The sequence below is a fragment of the Pseudonaja textilis genome, chromosome 1 (genome assembly GCF_049901715.1).
Source record: "Pseudonaja textilis isolate UNSWEBS1 chromosome 1, rPseTex1.2, whole genome shotgun sequence".
NCBI classification, from domain to species: Eukaryota; Metazoa; Chordata; class Lepidosauria; order Squamata; family Elapidae; genus Pseudonaja; species Pseudonaja textilis.
In genome coordinates, this window is record NC_141990.1 from 70,723,546 (window position 1) to 70,743,898 (window position 20,353).

The following is a 20,353-nucleotide window of genomic DNA, read 5'->3' on the forward strand; positions in this document are numbered from 1 at the left end:
AAAAAAATGAAAGCAAAAGAAAAGGGCATGTCAAAATCCCTGGCCCACCTATTCTGGAGAATTTGTAATATGCTAATCCTCTGATACCCCCAGTGAAATATATTTTAACTTAAAGATTCAAACTAATTCCTTGAATTATATCCAGTCCAATATAATTAAACACATAACTAAACAACATAAATGCCCAGGAATCAGACAGCACTGAAAACATTTTCTAAAAATTTGAAAGATCCCAGGATGCCTTTACCTTTGCAGTTTTTCTTCTAGCACTTCCATATACTTGACAGTATTTTCTTTCAATTTTTTCTCTGTAAAACAAACATGATTTTTTTTTCACTAAGAGAAGAAAGAAAAAAGTTAGAACAAATTTTATAGAAACTGATATTTTACTTATTTTGCTACAAATGAAATTTTGTTCTGTTCAGTGTTTAGATTTGAAATTAAAGATATGCTCTTTAATAAAATCTGCATTTGATGAGATGAATGGCTATGTAAATTTGATGAATGAATAGCCTCAAAAATACTCAGCTGATAAACACTAAAGGTAAAGGTAAAGGTTTTCCTGTCCAGTCATATCTGACTCTAGACCACAGTGCTCATCTCCATTCCTCAGCTGAGGGAATCAGCATTGTCTGAAGACAATTTCTGGGGTCATGTGACCAGCATCGCTATATGTCAGAGGCAAACCAAATGCTGTTGCATTCCCGCTGAAGTGGTACTCATTAATCTACTTGCATTGGTATGCTTTCTCATCCTAGGTGGGCAGGAACTGGGGCAAGTAAGGGAGCTCACCCACTGCACAGAGCTCGGTCTTGAATCCAGCCTGTCAGCTCTTCAGCTGACAAACTCAGCGTCTTTACCACTGAGCTATTGTGCCCCCTTGCTAAACACTACAAGTGGAATAAGATTCATGAAAAAAAAAACCACATCAGTTTCTTTGAAGATGGAGAATTGTCACAGGTTCTTTTGAAACGATATCAAGTTTGGGCGACCCAAGACTCAAGAGAACCATCAACAAGCACAAGTCTTTATACAACCAGGATGTATTTCTCCCCACAGTCTGAGGAGATATTGTGTGCTTGCAAACTGTCCAACATACAGAACTGCACCAGAACACAGAGCTCTAATGATATGTTATTGTCCCAGTCTATATTCCCTCCTGTTGCTAATAATTCTACTTCACTAGACTGATCACTCTAGAAACACAACTTGTATTACTTACTACTCATGTACCAGGCTACACCCCACAGTATTACTAACAAGGTTTTCTTCCTCCAAATCCTGTTTTGACACCTAATTTAATTTCTCTCTCCAGAGGTTTTTCTGCTTCATTGATAAGTCTGCTTTCTCTACTCTTTTCCTCCTGACTCTTCCTTCTATTAGAAAAAAAATCATTGTTTTTTCTGGCTACTTTCTGGCTGTTTTGCAACATGAAGCACACATACCTTATTTATAAACAGATAACAGACAATCAGAGTTGAAAGGGACCTTGTAGGTCATCTAGTCCAACCCCTCACCCAAGTGGGAGACCCTACACCATTTCTGACAATCTTCTCTTCTTGAAAGTCTCAAGTGATGGCGCTCCCACAACTTCCGAGGGCAAGGTGTTCCATTGGTTGATTGTTCTCACTGTCAGAAAGTTTCTCCTTGTTTCCAGGTTAAATCTTTCCTTGTTCAGTCTCCATCCATTATTCCTTGTCTGGCCTGCAGGCGCTTTAGAAAATAGCTTGACCCATTCCTCTCTGTGGCAGCCCCTCAAATATTGGAAGACTGCTATCATGTCTCCCCTGGTCCTTCTCTTCACTAGACTAGCCATGCCCAGTTCCTGTAACTGTTCTTCATATGTTTTAGTCTCCAGTCCCCTAATCATCCTGGTTGCTCTTCTCTGTACTTTTTCTAGAGTCTCAACATCTTTTGATAGTGTGGTGACCACAAGTGGATACAGTACTCTAGGTGTGGTCTTACTAAGGCTTTATAGAGTGGTATTAGTACCTCCCTTGATCTTGTTCCTATTGTTGTTGATCTTGATCCTGTTCCACAGCAAAACTTTTATAGGCAACTTTGTCAATGCTAACACTGGGGAAAGGGCTCAAAAGGGAGGGCTGAAGGCCAGCAATTGTCTGTACAGCCTGCTCCTCCACAAGAACATACATGACAAGGTCTTTAAATATTTGTCTGTAGAAGGGCCTAATTATTGATTGTGATTGCCTGAAAAGAGTAAACACCCCAGAGACATCATTTATACAGATAAGGCTTTAAGATTTCAGCATTTGTTAAATTTAAACCCCATTTACAAACCCGTTATGTAAAGCAGCGTGCATGGAGAAATTGGTCCATAACACCTATGGTCCAATAACATTGTAGAGATGCCCTCACTTCAGGGGTGGGATTCAATTTTTTTAAGAACCAATTCTGTGGGTGTGGCTTAATTTGTGGGTGTGGTTTGGTGGTCATGTGACTAGCTGGGCATGGCCAACTCAACATCACTCACATCGAGGCACGCATCTCCTCGCCTGGCCTCTCATGACTGTAGGGATGCTGCAATTGTGGTAAGTGTGAAAAATGGTTTATAAGTCACTTTTTTCAGTGCCATTGTAACTTTGAATGGTCACTCCACACAAGCAAAGTACCAGCAAAGGAGGGGAAAATACTCCAGAGAAGTTCCTGAGACAGGAAGTCTAGTCCTGCCAAGAATGTAATAAGGGTTAACGGAGAGGCAGTTTCTGTAAGCAACACCAGAATGTTTCCTTCCTGCCTTCCTTACAGGATTAGGCCAGTAATTTCTTCTAACAACCATTCTGAACTGCTTAGAATGTTAACAACCGGTTCTAGCGAATAGGTGTGAACTGGTAGAATCCCACTCCTGCCTCACTTTAGGAACACAGCCTGTGTTAAAAGGAAACATTCTCTACCTAAAAGTTTAAAAATGGGGGGAGGGGACCTAAAACAGTAGACTTTTCTGTTTCTGGTGATCAACAGACTTGGTTTAAATGCTAGATAAAATTTATTATAATTTTTTCTGTGGGCGTTCTGGCACACCTGAAAAATGAAATTCTGTTGCCTAACGAAGGGGACATATAGTGTCTCAGACATTAAACGTGTAGCGTCTCAGACATTTAATGCTCTCCATTTCATGCCTACAGAAAGTACATTATCTAATTTAGTCTGAAAATGCTTATATCATGCTTCCTCTAGGGGCTAGAGGAAATCTATCCAGCTTGGTCCATGTCTGCTGATTTAAAAAGAAAAAAAAATCACATAAAATGTTTTATATGATACATATCCTCTTTACACCAGAGTTAACGCACATTTAAATTGCTCCTACTTATTCTAAACATTCTTCTATCTTCCAGGGTGCAATCCAGGACTGTAAAATTATTGAGATGCGGCACAAACATTATGGCTTTCTTGAATCTCATGGCAGTTCTCACATAAAAGTAAAAAAAAAAAGTAAAGCCTTCTACCTGTGTTCATGTTTAAATAGCAAACACTGTCAATCAAACATGTGATAAATCCTTTGATAATACAACAGCTTTATGCTCCAGTTTTCATTCCTCTCTGCCCTGATCTCATCTTTATACAGTCCTGGAGCATGACACAACACTCTCCTTCATCCTAATGTACAATAGCAATAATCCGGCAACTGGAGGAAAAAGGAATCTCTGCTTCATAATGACTTTGCTTCTAACTAATGTTTCAATATATTCTATTACATGAATGATAAACCCTAGTTCCAATTTCTCCTGCTGTGCTAGCTGGATTTTAATTGGATATTATCTGACATAGTAATTCTTGCTTTTCACAGTTGTGTCCTATTCCCTATGTGCAGTTTTACAATGTCCTTGAAACAGATAGCTTAATAAATCAGCAGTACTCAATGACAAAAAGGAACCAGGTAGGTAGGAAACCATCAATAAGCGAAAAGTAGGTCAGTTAAAAACCCTCCAGGAAACAATAAGCATGACATACACAGAGTTCCATCAAATGCTTTATGTAAACTGAAATGACCAAGAACATCATATGATTCTCTCACGTCACAGGGAATAAATTAAAACCCTTTAAAATGCCAGTCGAAGTATATTACAATCCATATCTTAACCGCGGCCAGACTGGCATTTGCCCAGTGCTGGAAACTACCCTCTATCCCCACTGAACTTATGGTTATTCAGAAAATTTTACAATGCGCCGAAATGGACAAACTAACCCAAGCATTAAAAAATAAAGAATCCTCAACCTATTATAGCAATTGGAATCCTTTGTATATTTGGCTAAACCAAAGATAGATCACCTCTAAGAAAATTAAGGCCGAGGCCCCCGAAGCAGAGATAAAGAAAAGCACCACCGACGATAGTTTTGAAGAAGAAAGGACCTTACAGACAGTCACAAAAATATGGTTTTATTATAATTGTTTTCCCTACTCTTTCCCCCCCTTCCCTTACCTTTCCCTCTTTCCTCTCTCAAGCCTTCCTCTCTTTCCCTCTTGGCCTATGCCAAGACCTGTTTGTCTTTTTGTTGTATATAATTTGTAGCTGTTTTGTCATTTTTTTAAAAGTAAAATTAATACAGTTTTTTCTAAAAATAAAAATAAAATACCAGTCACATTATTTCCCACTAACTATTTGAAGAAAATATCACCAAATATATCTGGATTTACCTTATGTTTAGATTGACTCCAAGCTACTGACATGAAGTTTTAACCAAATGCAAGTCAGTGGCAATTGCTCAAGAAAAGGAAAGTATGGGAATCCAAAATTTCTAAATCAAGCCACAAAAAGAATAATGTAATCATGCTACAAGTTGGGCAAGACAGAATTATGCAACTGCACTTTATGTACTGTATATGTCAAAAGATTTATTTTCATTATTTCTTTGTGTTCGTGTCCCCAAGGTTGAAGTGCTCAGCTCTTATTGGCTATTAAAGAAACTTACCCATATAAATATTATACCTACTAATGGAAGAAGATAATAATAAAAACCATCCTTGGTAGACACACAATATGCTTCTAGCAGTGTCTTTTTTATGCTTATCTTTTTGGATAATGCTATAATGCTGAAAGCACCATCAGATTGCATAGAAGAAAGGCAGCTAGACCAATACACATCCTCCCAGCATCTATTTGCTAATAATAGTGTACTGTCATTGTAAACCAATACTTCTGGAGGATATTAATTCAGAAAAATCTGCTTTAAAATGCTATGAATTATTCCTAGGGTTCTAAAATGAATGGACTCATGTGAATACACCACACACCCTGTATAGTAGCAATAGCACTTAGACTTATATACTGCTTCATAGTGCTTTACAGCCCTCTCTAAGTGGTTTACAGAGTCAGCGTATTGTTCCCAACAATCTGGGTCCTCATTTTACTGACCTCGGAAGGATGGAAGGCTGAGTCAACCTTGAGCCAGAGAGGCTTGAACTGTACCTTATATGATGAGCACAAGACCTCAGAACCAGGCCAAGCATTATATATCCAAGCATGCTCTTGCAAGAGTAATATGATGCTTGAGACAAAGCAGATAAACTTGGTCTGTATTTCCAGAGTCCTACTCCTCTTCTAGGCTTAACATTTCTAAGAATTAAAGTCATTGTCCACAGTAGGTAATCAAGGCCAAAAAGAGATGCACAAAACCACAAAATTATTTAGGTAAACAGAAAATTAGAAGGTCTGTAAATAGTTACATATTTAAAGACGAGCAGAAGTCAATTACCAAAACAATCATCAAGAAAAAATAGAATCATACTTAGTAGTTTCTGATACTGTACTTTAAAGTATTATTTCAGTGACAGGGAGATAAATATCTTGCTAAAAATAGAAGAAAACTGGTGCAACATCAGAACATTAGCTCTGGAAATTAAATAAAAGTATCTATGCAGTTTTGAATTATGCCCCCATAATACACTTGAATCAGAAGGTTTAGTATGCTATAATTGCAATAAGTCCAAAAACATTATGTGGTGTTCACAAGTACATGGTCTCTAAAAGTTTTTGTTCTAGCTTTAGGATTTATTCAAGATTGTTAATAAAAACAATCTGTTGTCCACAAAAAAGACTTAAGGTGACTTTCAATACTGAAGGCTAATGCAACTGAAATTATGATTATATGAAACAGATGAGGAGTGGTACTAGAGAAATGTTAACATAAAAGAGAAATGTTAACATTGTAGGTCAGGAGCCAAATGTGAGCTACAGTAAGAGTGCTCCTTTTTCTTTATGCAGACTGCTAGGTCATCATCAAAAGTTTTTAAGAACTACCACACAGGCCTCAAGGCATGTTTCCTTCCCTGAATGGCACATGCCGAATCACAAAAATTAAACAAATGACCCAAATCTGGCAAGATGATAAACTATTATGAACTCATGATTATACCCTTTCTCCTACTTTTAAAAAAATTATGTTGAGACTTACATTAAAAGATCACCAGCTTTAGTGGTCTTTGGATCACAGGTTGAAAACCAGCAAGCTACAGAATCTTTGAAAAGCAGGTGACGATTGCCAATGGATGAGAACATTCTAGATCGAACCAGATCCCTCCTCAGGCATTCAGCTAAATGAATGGGAAGCTTTACACTGGATGGAGAACTGATTGCACATGTTGTTTGTGCTCCTTCCCTCCCCAATCTTCATGCCTTCAGTTATAATGGAAAGTATAGTACAGTATATGCAAAAGCATTAATGCAGATGCGATGGCCCAGTGGTTAGAATGCAGTACTACAGGCTACTTCTGCTGATCACCGGCTGCCAGCAGCTTGGCAATTCGGGTCTGACCGGCTCAAGGTTGACTCAGTTCACCGGCTCAAGGTTGACTCAGCCTTCCATCCTTCCGAGTAAAATGAGGACAAAGATTGTTGAGGGAAATATGCTGATTCTGTAAAACTGCTTACAGAGGGCTGTAAAGCAATTTGAAATGGTATATGTCTAAATGCTATTACTATTACTATTGTGTATTCTGGAATCATTCTTTCTTAGCTTTTGAAGCTGGGTCACTCAGTTTCAGAACAATATCAGTACTGCTCTCCTTCAGAATTCCAGTTCAGTACATAGAGCTTGAGAGGTAAAACTCCATGTGCCGTTTTTAGCTTCTAGGATAAACTCAGAGAAGATCAACAACTCCTCTCCACCATTAATTTCAGCTCCTTGTTGAGAACACACTCCTTCTCTACATTTCCTCAGAATCTCAAACATGGCATACCACAAGCTGTGACTATAGCTAACTCATGGATGTTGCAGAGGATCCCGGGGGGGCGGGAGGGGGAGAATCATAAGGCTAAGTACAGTATTATAATTAATAATATAATATGAGCCATGGTGGCACAGTGGTTAGAGTGCAGTACTGCAGGCTCCTTCTGCTGACTGCCATCTGCCTGCAATTTGGCAGTTCAAATCTCAGCAGGTTCAAGGTTGACTCAGCCTTCCATCCTTCTGAGGTGGGTAAAATGAGAATCCAAATTGTTAGGGGCAATATGCTGACTGTTTAGAGAGGGCTTTAAAGCACTATATAAGTCTAAGTGCTATTGCTATTATCAAACAGATAAGAGGTTATCTTTTTTCCCAGATCCTATTTGCCTTCATTCATGTGATCTTTTTTCCTTTTCTAAGCAAAAACTGGGTAACATTATTAATATTAGCAAGATGATGGAATACCCTAACCCTAATCCTAACCCTAAATGCTCAAAGATCCATTTCCAGACCCTTAATCCACTAATCTATTCTTACATGGTTTACATGAAAGATGCAATTTTAATGAAACAAGGTAATTAGGTCTTGGATGAGAAGAATAGGGTTTGTTCCAGTGCAGCTGCTCCTGTTGATGAAAAAAAAAAAACCTCACTCTTCTTATAATCCATTTGCCTTTATGGCAGCTACAGCTGAAGTATACATTTGCACACAAAGCTTTGCTCATGCTACATCAGAACCAAACAGACAAACAATCCATCCCCTTCTCCTGAGAGTCCTCTAAATCTAAGATGGGCCAATCCAAAAGTGAGTCACTTCTGCACTAACCAATGGATGCCTTAGAGTAGACCCTTTTTGATATCGTGCATATACAACTATGTTGCTCATGCATCCAAAGTACTTACTGCTATGCCAAATGCCATTTTGGGTTAAATCCCAGATTATCCTATTATGCTTCAATGGCTGTATAACAGCTTACTTGTAAAATACAAGCCACAGCTAGAGGCATTCAATCCAGAAATTAACTCAATTAACTCAAATGAAAAAAAGTCAACTGGTAGAATTCAGTGCCAAATTTTTCTCTTCCCTCCTCCCTCCACCTTCTTAAGACATGAATTGCTATCATTGAGTTGGCAACATTCTTGCATGCATTTGGGGAAATTCCAGGCACTCAGAGACTCCATTTCATCCAAGAGAACAACATGCCATTTTGTGCTACTGGTGCTACCTACCCATCCAGTAGATCTTAATACGTTAGTGAATTATGTCAGGAATGCTGACACCAATCAGAAATGCATAAAGGCAGCTGATCTTTCTGAGTTTTCAAACCCCAGCCATTTAAGTATGCGTAAAAGAATAGGGGTACAATCATAGCATATAAGAAACTAATAAAAACAGAGCTGCTGTCTCAACCAATGAAAAGCCCTGGCATATAACTGCCCTTGCCAAAAGACAAAAGACAGTAATAACAACAGTTAGCTTCGTGGTTATTTTCAAAAGCAATAAGCAGCGGAATGTTTAAAGCTGTCGACTGAGAATATGAAAGCACATTTTTTAAAAAATGCATAAGAGGAACCCCCCCCAAAAAAAGTTCAGCTATGATTGGAAGCAAGGAAGAAAATGTTTGTGAAATTAAAACCATGTTGAAATTAAGGGGGACAGTTGAAGAAAAGGCAAAGCGTTCTTATCTATGCAACAGCCCTTCTAGCTTCCATATTTAAACAGCTATAGGGAACCATGGAGTAGCTAAGGGTGGTAAGAATTCAAGATGATGCCTGTTGCATACACCGACATCACCATCCACTGCTGTTCTCGTCATCCCAGTTTGCATGATCAAGAAGGCATCATATTAGGTAAAACTGAGTTATTCCTTCTCTACTTTGAATATTGCAACAGTGTAAATGACCTCAGTTAAGAGACAGTTGCTTTTACCTTAAATGTTTTTATCTTACCTACTGTCCTAGAGCTACTAAACACTTTACAATTAAATTCCAAAATCAGCACCACACAATGGGCTTGTTTCCATCCCACAATCAATTTACTAATTTTTGTGAGGCAAAAGTCCATAATCCACAGTAGGGCAGCCATCTCTTCATGTTCCCAGTTGCCACAAGGGAGCCTAAGGGGCTCTTACTCTCTTCTTCACTTCTTGCTTGCTTCAATTTTACCCCCTCTGGAAAGTGAGGCAGAGCATCTAGAAATTATCTACTCCTATGTGGCTCTCCAGGACTTTGTTTCAAACACAGATGGAAATAAAACTTAAACCTGGCTTAAGAAAGTCACAAAATGTGGTGGGAATTAGTCTAAGCTAACGCTGGTCAGTGCTGGGATAAAACTATTCTCCTAAGAATTAATTGGTTGGATCTATTGGGTCAACTTCAGAACTCACACACACACAAAAACACACCTTCACACATACACATTGACAGACACAACATATACATCCATGACCCAATTAAGCAAGTAGTATCCACCAGATTCTATAGTAACGTAAAGGTGCAATAATTACAAGGTTGCGTTAAATAAAACCTATTGAAACAGTTGGGATAGGAATTCAAATTCACGATTAAATTTCTGCAAGAATTTCTGCAAACAGTCCAATAAATGCAAGAAGCCTTTTGGATTCTACCTACATTGAAATAAAAGTAGTTTCTAAAGTCCCTGGCCATTAAAAAAATCAGTCTCTATTACTAATAAAAATTGAGACTGAGAGCAAATCCAAACTGACAGACAAATATAATTGAGTTTTAATATTTTTGAGGAGGCATTTTTCAAAATATTTAGGCTATTTTGAAGAGCTTTATTGGCTGGATCACCATTTTACACTCAACGCAGGTAAAAACATTTTAGGAACTAGTCTAGTACAGTATGAAAACAAGCACGTCTTGCAACCGTGTAGGACAAATGCTAAGAAAAACAACCCTCAAGAGGAATTTTAGCTGCAGAAAAGCATAAACAGTATGTGAAAGGTATTTTATTTCCACATCCTTAAAATGTCAGTTTTAATGTAACACAATCAATACATCATGACAGTTCCATGGAAAATGAATAGGCATGCACAATCACACAGCATCTCAGTAGTCAGAGAGTGTGACAGGTTAACCAGAATCTAAGGGCTTCTGATAGGCTGTTCTTGTGCAGAAACAAGTCACTTCTTCTAAGGATATATTCACATATCCTTCTTAGCCTATCATCTGATCTCTTCGGGAGTACAGGAACAGATAATACGGTGCTCTTATATTCCTAGGTAATTGAAAAACAATTGTCTTCCATATTTTTCAGATATTATTCAAACATACTGTTTTTCTGCTCAAACCTCCTTAAACCCTTTGGATTGGATCATTTCAAGCGTTCCATTCTGATTTAGTTAAAAGTCACCACCATGATTGGCTGAATAATGTCTGTATTTAAGAAGAAAACTATTTCATGAGTTTCCATGGCTACTCTTTAAAGATACAGCTACCATATAGCTGTAATGGGAAGTAGGAGTAACTATGCAGAAAATGGGGAAATGCAACCAAAGCAATCGTCAAATATCTGAGTCTAAAGTAGAAATGTAAATTGAGAAAGCGTTTCAGATATGACCATCTTTGTGTCTCATGAACATAAAGGAAGGGGAGGGGGAGTGCATCTAGACCCACAAGATTGTTTTAGTGTAACTATATAATAAAAATAATACTATGATCCTAGTCTGGTCTACCTTGAAAGGCTGACAGCAGCAAGGTTTTCAGAATTTGCCTTTTGCTACAGATATGCCTCCTTTCTTACACGTTCAGGCTATGGGTTTAGTCATAATAAAAAATGATGGATGACTATTATGAGGTTTTTAAAAATCCTCATTATTTTGTGATTGTGTGGATCACTGCAACTGCCTAAATTTTTGAAGGTTGATGTTTTTGCTCTGTACTATTTATCCTTTGACTTGTTTTACTTTGGACTGATAGAACAATCAAATCAACTATCAAGAGTTCAGGTCTTAACCCCAAACATTATATCTTGGGATATTGATTCCACTATTTTTAATGAACTTCTTTTTTGATTAGGTCTATCTAAAAATTGGAAGTAGATCTCATATTTTCATAAAAGAAGGTATAGAATTTACATTTAATAAATACATTGCAATTTGTCAATTCTTATTTGCATATGTTCCAATATTCAGTAGCAAAGGAAATAAAGTGTAAAGTCTTTTTTTTTTTTAAGATGTTCTTAGGGCTGGATTCTACTTCTGGTAACTTCATGGCCACATCCATGTAGCTTTCTTAACAATAGTATGTAAGAGGTTTCCATTGTTTTCTTCCAGAATGCTTTTTCCCCCCCTCTACTCACTCTTGCTTATAATTCTGGTACTCTCTAATGGTGTCTCAATCAGACACTGATCATACTTAGCATACCTTTTTTATAATTCCAATGAAACTATAAAATGCTTAATTTAGGAAATAAAGCTAGAAAATGTTTTGAAATTAAAGTTGTTTTGCAACTTAAATGTCTACATTGAAATCACATTGAATTAAATTACTCATTAAAATAAATGCCAAAAATATTTAAACTTTTTTTAAAATATTACACACCATGGAGAGACTTCCTTCCTAGCATCTTGCTACAATAATTAAAACATAATTAGTTTACAACTAAACCTTTAAACTGTCAGAAGCATACTTTGAGCCCTTGAGCCTTGGCACCAGTGAATGACATCTGCTCATAAACCAGGGGACAATTACAAAATCAACAAATTTTGCTGCAGGCCATTCAATAGTAGTGCAAAGCCAGGATCCAAATTAGTTTTCTGACATGGCAGTCGTACTTGGCCTCATGGCAAAACTCTTCTGAAATTTGGAAATGTTTCAGGAATGAATGTGCTTGATATCTGTCACTAAAGCCAACTGTCCAAAGGAAAAAAAAAGCTCAAAATTCCAATAAGGAACCTAAATTCAAGGATTGTTTGAAAGCAGCTTTACATCTTGTGTCCCACAACATCAGTAGTGTTGGATAACTGAGATTATTTCTGGTTCAACCAAAGTACATTTGAAATTGCTGGGAAGGTAGAATTTGTTGGATTTCTTGCCATACAGAGATTTCTTTTTGGGACATGGTGGTAACATATTCTTATTGGAGAAAACACCCTTATTTCTCCTCCAGCCTCTGAGCTTCAAGTCCTGAAAAGAAATGATGGACTGGTAGCTCACCTTTAGTAACCCAGACATTGACAAAGTCATTGCTAATTTTCCTCTTCTCTGAAGCAACGGGATTTTTGCCTTCTTTCTTTCCCTGTGGTGATAAGAGAACTGTTGCTGCTTCAAGATCTTTAGTCACTTGGGGTACAGAGATGCTTTCTGCTTATTGTTCTCAGCATTTCAAGTCAGCAAAAGTCAAGAAAATGACAAATTACCTTCAAGGGCTTCTGGGGGATTAGAGAATCAGAACAATGACCATGTAAGAATGAGCCCAAGCAGTTTCATATATTCCAGCTAAATACCTGGAACTCTCCAATAACTGAAATGGGAAAATGAATTTTCTATCTGAGATATATGTCCCTTCAATTGGAATAGAAAATTTAAAGATAATATATATAAAACATGATTATGTAATGTAAATATGTATTCCTATGTTTAAGGTGACACAAGACTGTTGCTGTTCCTTCTTTTTTAACTACAATTTTTCATCCCCTATATTTTTTACTTAAGAGTATAACTGTCTTGTTTTTACTAATCAATAAGAAACCCTTTTTTATCTGAAATAAGTTTGTAAATGTGGTAATAAATAAATATAAATACCTTAGACCATATGTCAGGGAAAGAGAGACATTTTGGTCTGGTACTTAGCCTGCAAACTTGAGGTATACACACAATGCTAATCCACAAATTTTAAATATGGGGGGTTAACAAATCACAGTAACCATCCTTCACAATAATGGATAATAATTGGTTCGCACAATACCGTAAACCAGAGTATAACAACTGTCTTGAAAACAAACCAATGCTAGAATTGTTTCCTATTTGTTTTTTCTTCCTTCAAATCATCTACTGGCTTTCATTCAAGAACCCAGGACAGCATACGTAGCATTTAAAACAAAAAAGGTCCCTGAACAGTTGTGTCCAACTTTAGGGAATGGGGCTTATGTTTGTTTCCTAGCAGATAGAACCAGTGTTGTCTGAAGATGCTTCTTTTTTAAAAAAATAAAGTTTTATTTGGGTTTTCACACATACAAAATACAACTAAAACATCTTTTTTGAAAATAGCATGGTCCCGGGTTGAACTTCTTTATACAGACACAAAACTCAATTTCATGCTCCTTTTTGTATTCTATTCTATATCTTATACTATTTTACATTGTCTATATAGTTTTTCCCCTCTTTTAATTTTCTCAATTTTATTTTGATTACCTCATCTCAATTCAAATCATTATATTTATACTTTTGTCTGTTCTGTTTCAATTTCATATTATCTTTTCTCATTAAACAAATTTTCTCCTGTAGTTACTACTTGGAGTTTGACACCTTTATATCTTTTAATTACATCCATTCAACTCTTATTTAAACTTCAATATATACCTTAAGTTTATGACCTTCAATATAATACCTAATACATAACTTCCAATCGAATTCTGCTTGGTACATTCTTATAATACACACTATATTCTTTTTTTTTTTAAAAAAAAGAAAGATTGTAAATGTATGTAATTATAAACCCTGATTCCATTCCAGTTCAGCTCTATCATTAATAATCATTAAAATCTTAACATCTTTAACACTTCTTTTCAATTAAATATCATACTTCTTTTAAAAACACATATAATCTCCATAATTAATTTTTCCCTTATTTCTCTTCACATATGTTTTATAAATCCTTAAATATACCTTTTGTTACATTTATTTATTGACAAGGATTCCACTGAATTACGATAGCTATTTCATCAGACATTTTAATCATACATTGTTTCATATTTTCTAAAATTATTTCTGTTTCTAATATAACCATACTATCTTATGTACCTTTGCAGAATCCCTTTTTCCACTAAGTTTTCAACCATTATCTCTAAATAGGCCCTGTTTCTCTATATTTTGCTTCTGTCCTTTATAACTTCTTTTCCTTTCTTTCTTCCCTCTCATCTTCTCCCTCCCCTTTTTACCCCCTTGTCTCTCTAGTTCTAATTCTCTCTTCTGCATTTCCCTCTTTTGGGGCTTTCTGATTTTATACTTATTTTTCACTCTTTTTTTTTTTTGGAGTTGTTTTTCCCAATCTTAAACTTTCCATTCTCTTTTCCCCCTTTCCTTTTTTCCCCCCATCTAAGATTACTTGTTCATTAAAGATGGCTTCTTCTTTGTCACAGTCTTCTTGTTCTGCAGGCATTTCTTGTTGTTTCTCATAATTCCAAATCTCCATTTCTAAAAACTGAAATACGAAGCCAAAAGAACCTCTCCCTTCTTGTGCATCTTCTTTGTACTTTTTAAGTTCCATTTTCAGTTCTTCTAAAAGTGGAGCCATTTTAAACAGTTTTAAACAACCACCCGATTGATTTTAGTCATTCAAAACAATAACCAAGAATCCAGAAATCATCAAGTAATCCAGATAGTCCCAAATTATATTTTCTTATTTCTTTTTCAACTTTCTCTTCCTGGGGTCTTTGTTGCAATATTTCAGTTAGAATGTATCTTTTGGAAGTCTTGTTGAGATTTTGCTGTAAGTTCTTTTTTAATTCCAGGCAGTCTCCTCCCTTCCAGATCCTGCCCTTTTATTCTTTTTCTCTCCTTTCCTGTTTTCAAAAGCTTTTAATTATCCAGAAATCTTTATTATCCCTTTGACTTTTTATTTTCAGCATTAAATGCCTATTGATGTCAAAGTGGATTTTTTTCCATTTTCTTGCTTAAGTCTCTTAGCTGTCAGTATAGGAAGAGGAGAAAACCAAATCTTTTCCCTTTTCTCTCTCCTTCGCAGCTTAAAAATCTTCTTAGGGAACAATGTTATTGTTTTTTAATAGTTTCAATTCCAGGGTACCTTATTTGTTGCTTTTGCTGTTTGACCCAGTCAACCAAAATTTTCTCTTCTTACTGCACATTCTTTTCCGGTCGAGTTCTTCTTTGGGGTGGCCATTTCTGACCACCGCTGCAACCACCTTTGGGAAAGGGAGTAATGGCCAGCTGGGGAGGAGAGATGCGGCTCTCCTCAACCCTGCAGGCAGTCTCCCCCCTCTACACCACCTCTATGGGGTGGCTTAGCCCCAAAACCAGCCGGCTCAGGGCGCTCCAGCGGCGAGCACAGATCGAAGCCTCGCAGAGACGAGGTTTCGGTCTGTCACTGAAGAAGCTGAAACCAGAAGCCCTGAAGATACTTCTGTAATCATGTGGCCAGAATGACCATATGTCAGTGCACATGGAATCTATTTATCTACTTGCATTTTCATGCTTTCAAATTCCTAGATTGACAGGAACGGGTGCAAGGACTTCCCATCATGTGGTGCTTGGGTCTCGAATTGCCAGCCTTCCAGTCAACAAGCCCAGCATCTTAACCATTTCCCACAATGATCCTGAAAGGTTCATTGGGATGAAAACAAGTAAGTGGTCCAAAGCACCTCAATGGGGTTCTATGGCTAAATGTAGATTAGAAACTGGGTCCCCTTGCCCCTAATTTTAATCATCATTTCATACTGGCTTTCAAAATGTTTTCACATGCGCGCGTGCGCACGCACACACACACACATTATATAGTGCATTATGTTTTTAAGTTTCATAATTCCTGTTTATTCACCAGCATATGAAACCCAGTATTAAGTACTAGTTTCATTTCTCACTTAGCACATAGGAAATAAGTCTCAATTTCCTGATTCACAGGCAACATGAAACTTTGTTTCTATCACTCAGGAAAAGGACACAACAGGTTAGGACAAGAGAAGAGTCTATCAGACATACAGTCACAGCTGAGCTAATGAACCAAGAATCTATCAGTTCCTATTTTTTGACTGACAGTCAGGGTTTTAGTTTCAAGGGATCATAAATGCAGATGTTATTAACAGCCTGCTAAATTCAGTTTTCAATTTAACTGGATGATTTTTAAAATGTTGGCATTTGATCGAGATGGTTCTACAAGAAAAATATCCAACGTTTACTATTTTTATTTTCAAGTTTTATATACAATGATAAACAGTAGTTTCTTATTCAAATGTATCCTTTTTTCAAATCAGCATGTAAATTATACCTGTTAAATTCATAGTTTAGTATGCTGAAATGCTCTAATACTGCTAAATCCCCTATGTGTCATTCAGAAATTTAACTTATATTTAAGGGGCTGTTACAAAAGAACAATTTAAAAGCATTTTCACGGTAATATTATGCATTCCGGTTTTATGCAGAGGAGGAACAGTTATGGAGAAATTACTTTCTTACTATCATTTTTTTCCACCACTTAAATTGGCAGTTATATTCTTGACATACATATATTCATGGATTCTCTGTCCCAAAGGATTATATATATATTAAACACAAGTTAAGCCTACTAGGATTTAATCTATGTTCATTTGAAGTTCATTATGGAGTTTACTCTGGTATTTTGCTTAATTATTTTTCTCCCCCCTCTCATCTGCAATATTGAATGGCAGTAATAATGAACTCATATAATTGTACAAACCCCAATAGTAACTATTCATCATTTGCTAATATAACATTATATTTGCATTAAAATATTCTGTTCAAAACATGGTCTGTAAATGACTTCAGAGAGTTGCAACTACAAATCTTAAAGTAGAACATCAGGTCAATTAGCAGCTAAGCCAAAAGAGATACGGGAGAATAAAAAAGACATTTAGCAATTAAAATCCAAATTAATGTTCTCAGACTCAAGTAGATGTACAGACAGGTGATATTTACATGTTAATATGTAATACAATCTCATAAAGGGTAGATATGGAAAAGTAAGACTAAGAGCTGATTGCATAGCAAGCTGGTCCCAGTAAGGACTACAGAACATTTCATGAAAGCAGGAATGCTGTCTTCTCTATCCTTGCCAACATGCATCAAACATGGTGTTTCTTGACTTAGCTGGCATAAAAGGAGCTGACTAGTCTTCATTTCATGAACTTGTACGCTGGCTACCAGGGAATGTGGCAGAACAGCCCTGCCCCTTGGACTCCTGGTTCCTAATTCTAGTTATTTATTTATCATCCATATATTTTCATATATACTCATCAGTGAACAATGGAAGGACAGATTTTTAGTTTGATTTTGCTTTGCTATCAGTGCACTAATGGGACCGTGAAAAGGTGGAGCTGTTCTGTCTTCGTTTTATTTTGTTTTTACAAGTTTACTGCTGGAATGACAAAGTAATTGTAACTGTGTTTTAGCAGTGTATAGGAGTCATTATGTGGATGGCAACCCATGGGGGTATTCAAATTTTTTTACCACCAGTTCTCTGGGCATGGCTTAGTGGGAGTGGTGTGGCTTGGTGGGCATGGCATGGCTTGGGGGACGTAGCTTGGGGGGCCATGGCAGGGGAAGGATACTGTAAAATCCCCATTTCCACCCCACTCCAGGGGAAGCATACTGTAAAATCTCCATTCCTTTTCTACCCCACTAACCTGCTTTCCAGCTCTGTTCTCCTATGCAGGGCAACAAAAGAAGACCCAGCCGATCAGCTGGGACTCGGAAGGCAGCAAATAGATGGTATTTATCAGTTCTCCGAACTACTAAAAATTTCCGCTACTGGTTCTCCAGAACCTGTCAGAACTGGCTGAATACCACCTCTGATAGCAACAATACAAAATATTTAACTATGGGAACCGTGTATTTTCATGGACCCACACTAAAAAGAAAAGTATATTTCAGGAATCCAGTATGGGTGGGACAACTGGGGAAAAAAAGAGAACTCCATCAACTAGAGACCTCAAAAAACTTGGTCAGACAATAAATCAGACCATCATCGTATCCAAAGTTTAGAATGGAGCTGAGATCCAGAAAGGGATTTCTTAAAATGGTTCCTTTCCAGACAGTTTTCTCGCAAGAGTCAAAGATCTTAAGACTACCATGCAGGAAAACTCTCAGTTTCAAATCTAAAATTCATTGTTGATACTCACCAAGCATCACACTCCCACATAGCTTTCTCATATCAATCTCTTATAAGATTGCCTAGACCTTCTTCTGAATAGTCCACATTAAGCAGTTCATAATACTGCACCAGGTTTTGAGATAATAGGAAAGGAAGAATGGGAGTGCAAATTTGTGGTATTTCAATGAGATATAAATATCAACAATCAAATAAAGCATACAGAACATTCACTTAATGCAATATATTCAAAGGTAGCAACATTATATGCAGGATCAGTTTTTCTGTATCTGGCATAAAAATACAATTAGGGTCACACACTCTGAGTGCTAAGCTATAGTCTTATGTTTTATGAAAACTGCATCAATTCTGAACTATAGTTGCTTCTAGAGTTCTTTGTCTACTGTACTTGATGTGTTCATTTTAATTCCATCTGGGGAGCAGGTTTGAAAAGCTGAGTGAGCATGCAGAAATGTTATTCACCTTTTCTGGATGTGGGTGCATCCCTGTGGTAACTTGGTGGGGGGGAGATACATGTACACCATGTTCCATGTGCACACAACTTTACAAAGAAAACCAAGAAATGTCACATTCATTTATCCCCAATTTGTTATTTTATTATGAAGTGGGCTTGTTTAAGCAATGAAAGACAAAAGCAACACAATGTTTTATGTGGGAGATGTAATTAAATAATTTAAATTGGCAGGCAAGGAATGATGGGAATTGTAATCCAATGAGCATGAAGGATATCAGAGAAGGGAGAATCAAACCACCCATTTTTTTAATCCACTAGTTCAGACACCATTTCTGTTGAAAGAAAGATATTTCAAGGGGGTGGGGGTAGAGTGATTTAATTCAACAGCTTATATTGTCACATTTCTGAGAGGTTTGAATCTCTTGTGAGGGTTTAAACTTCCATAATGGAAATAATTAAACTATCTCTTTCTTTTATTCTTCTAGCTGAGTGAAGATAATATCAAAAGTGCATCTAAAAGCAATGAGGTTCTTTCAAACAACAAATTAATGCTGACTACCAAAGATGAAATATGTTGAAAGCAGAATGCTGAGAGCAGCCCTAATGTAAAGATTACACAATAAACCTCCACGAAGAAGAAAAAGAAGGAAGAAAACAGAATTCATTCAGGAAGGGGAGGGGAGGGGGAATCTCCCCAGATCATGCAAATTTGCTGAAGTCAGTAAAAAGCTCTTAAGAATAATTAGGAACAGATGATACAGTCGGCATGCTATTCAGTATGCAAACATAATGAGCATAACATTATAGACGTTTCATTTAGCAAAATTTTCCAAAACAAAATAATAAAGTGAAAAAATTCAAGTATATTAAGTACAGGTAAGATATATTCCAAATTAAAGGGGGGCAGGAATCTAACAATACTTTGCTGGTAAATAAACTAATTATTGTTTATAATAAAATAGCTCACTGCTCATCTTTCCCCAAATCTTGTATGCTTTTGCATTAAAAGTCCATACAATAGACATATTTATTTAGATGTATGCGGAATTGTGTTAAACCAGTTTTTCCCACAGAAAGCCAAGTCAGGATTTCCAACTCAGTGTTTTGGTCCTCAAAGTTGTACTGTAAATTTGCTTTGTAAGAACTGCACTATCTGATTATAGCGATAATCACAGCAATTGATAAATTAGCAACCCTCGGGTTTGCCCATTGACTTCATTTGTGAGAAGGTCACAATAGGTGATCACATGGCCTTGGGACACTGCAACAGTCATAAACATGAAACAGTTGCCAAGCATCTGAATTTTGATCACGTGATCATGGGGATGCTGCAAAAGGTCATAAGTGTGAAACAGTCATAAGCAGGGGTGGGATTCAAAATTGGTTCTGTGGGCATGGCTTAGGTGGTGGGCGTGGCTTAGTGGTCATGTGACTGGGTGGACATGGCTTGGTGGTCATGTTATTGGCTGGGTGTGGCCAACTCAATATCACTCACATCAAGGCATCTCCTCGCCTGGCTGTGGGGATGCTGCAACAGTCGTAAGTGTAAAATTGGTCATAAGTCACTTTTTTCAGTGCCATTGTAATTTTGAATAGTCACTCCACACAAGCAAAGTACCAGCAAAGGAGGGGAAAAAAAACTCCAGAGACGTTCCTGAGACAGGAAGTCTA

General features: G+C 37.0%; 1 protein-coding gene across 3 annotated transcripts in view; it reads right to left on the reverse strand.

Annotated features, from left to right (window-relative positions):
* DISC1 (DISC1 scaffold protein) overlaps positions 1-20,353 on the reverse strand; it is a 145,858-nt gene that overhangs the window by 41,731 nt on the left and 83,774 nt on the right. For 2 of the 3 annotated variants that reach the window (XM_026705192.2, XM_087937601.1), the window contains one exon: positions 248-308. The exons of the other annotated variant lie outside the window; for it this stretch is intronic. In XM_026705192.2, coding sequence (XP_026560977.2) covers positions 248-308 — 61 coding nt within the window. The remainder of the gene's footprint in view (positions 1-247; positions 309-20,353) is intronic. 3 annotated transcript variants of the gene reach the window in all.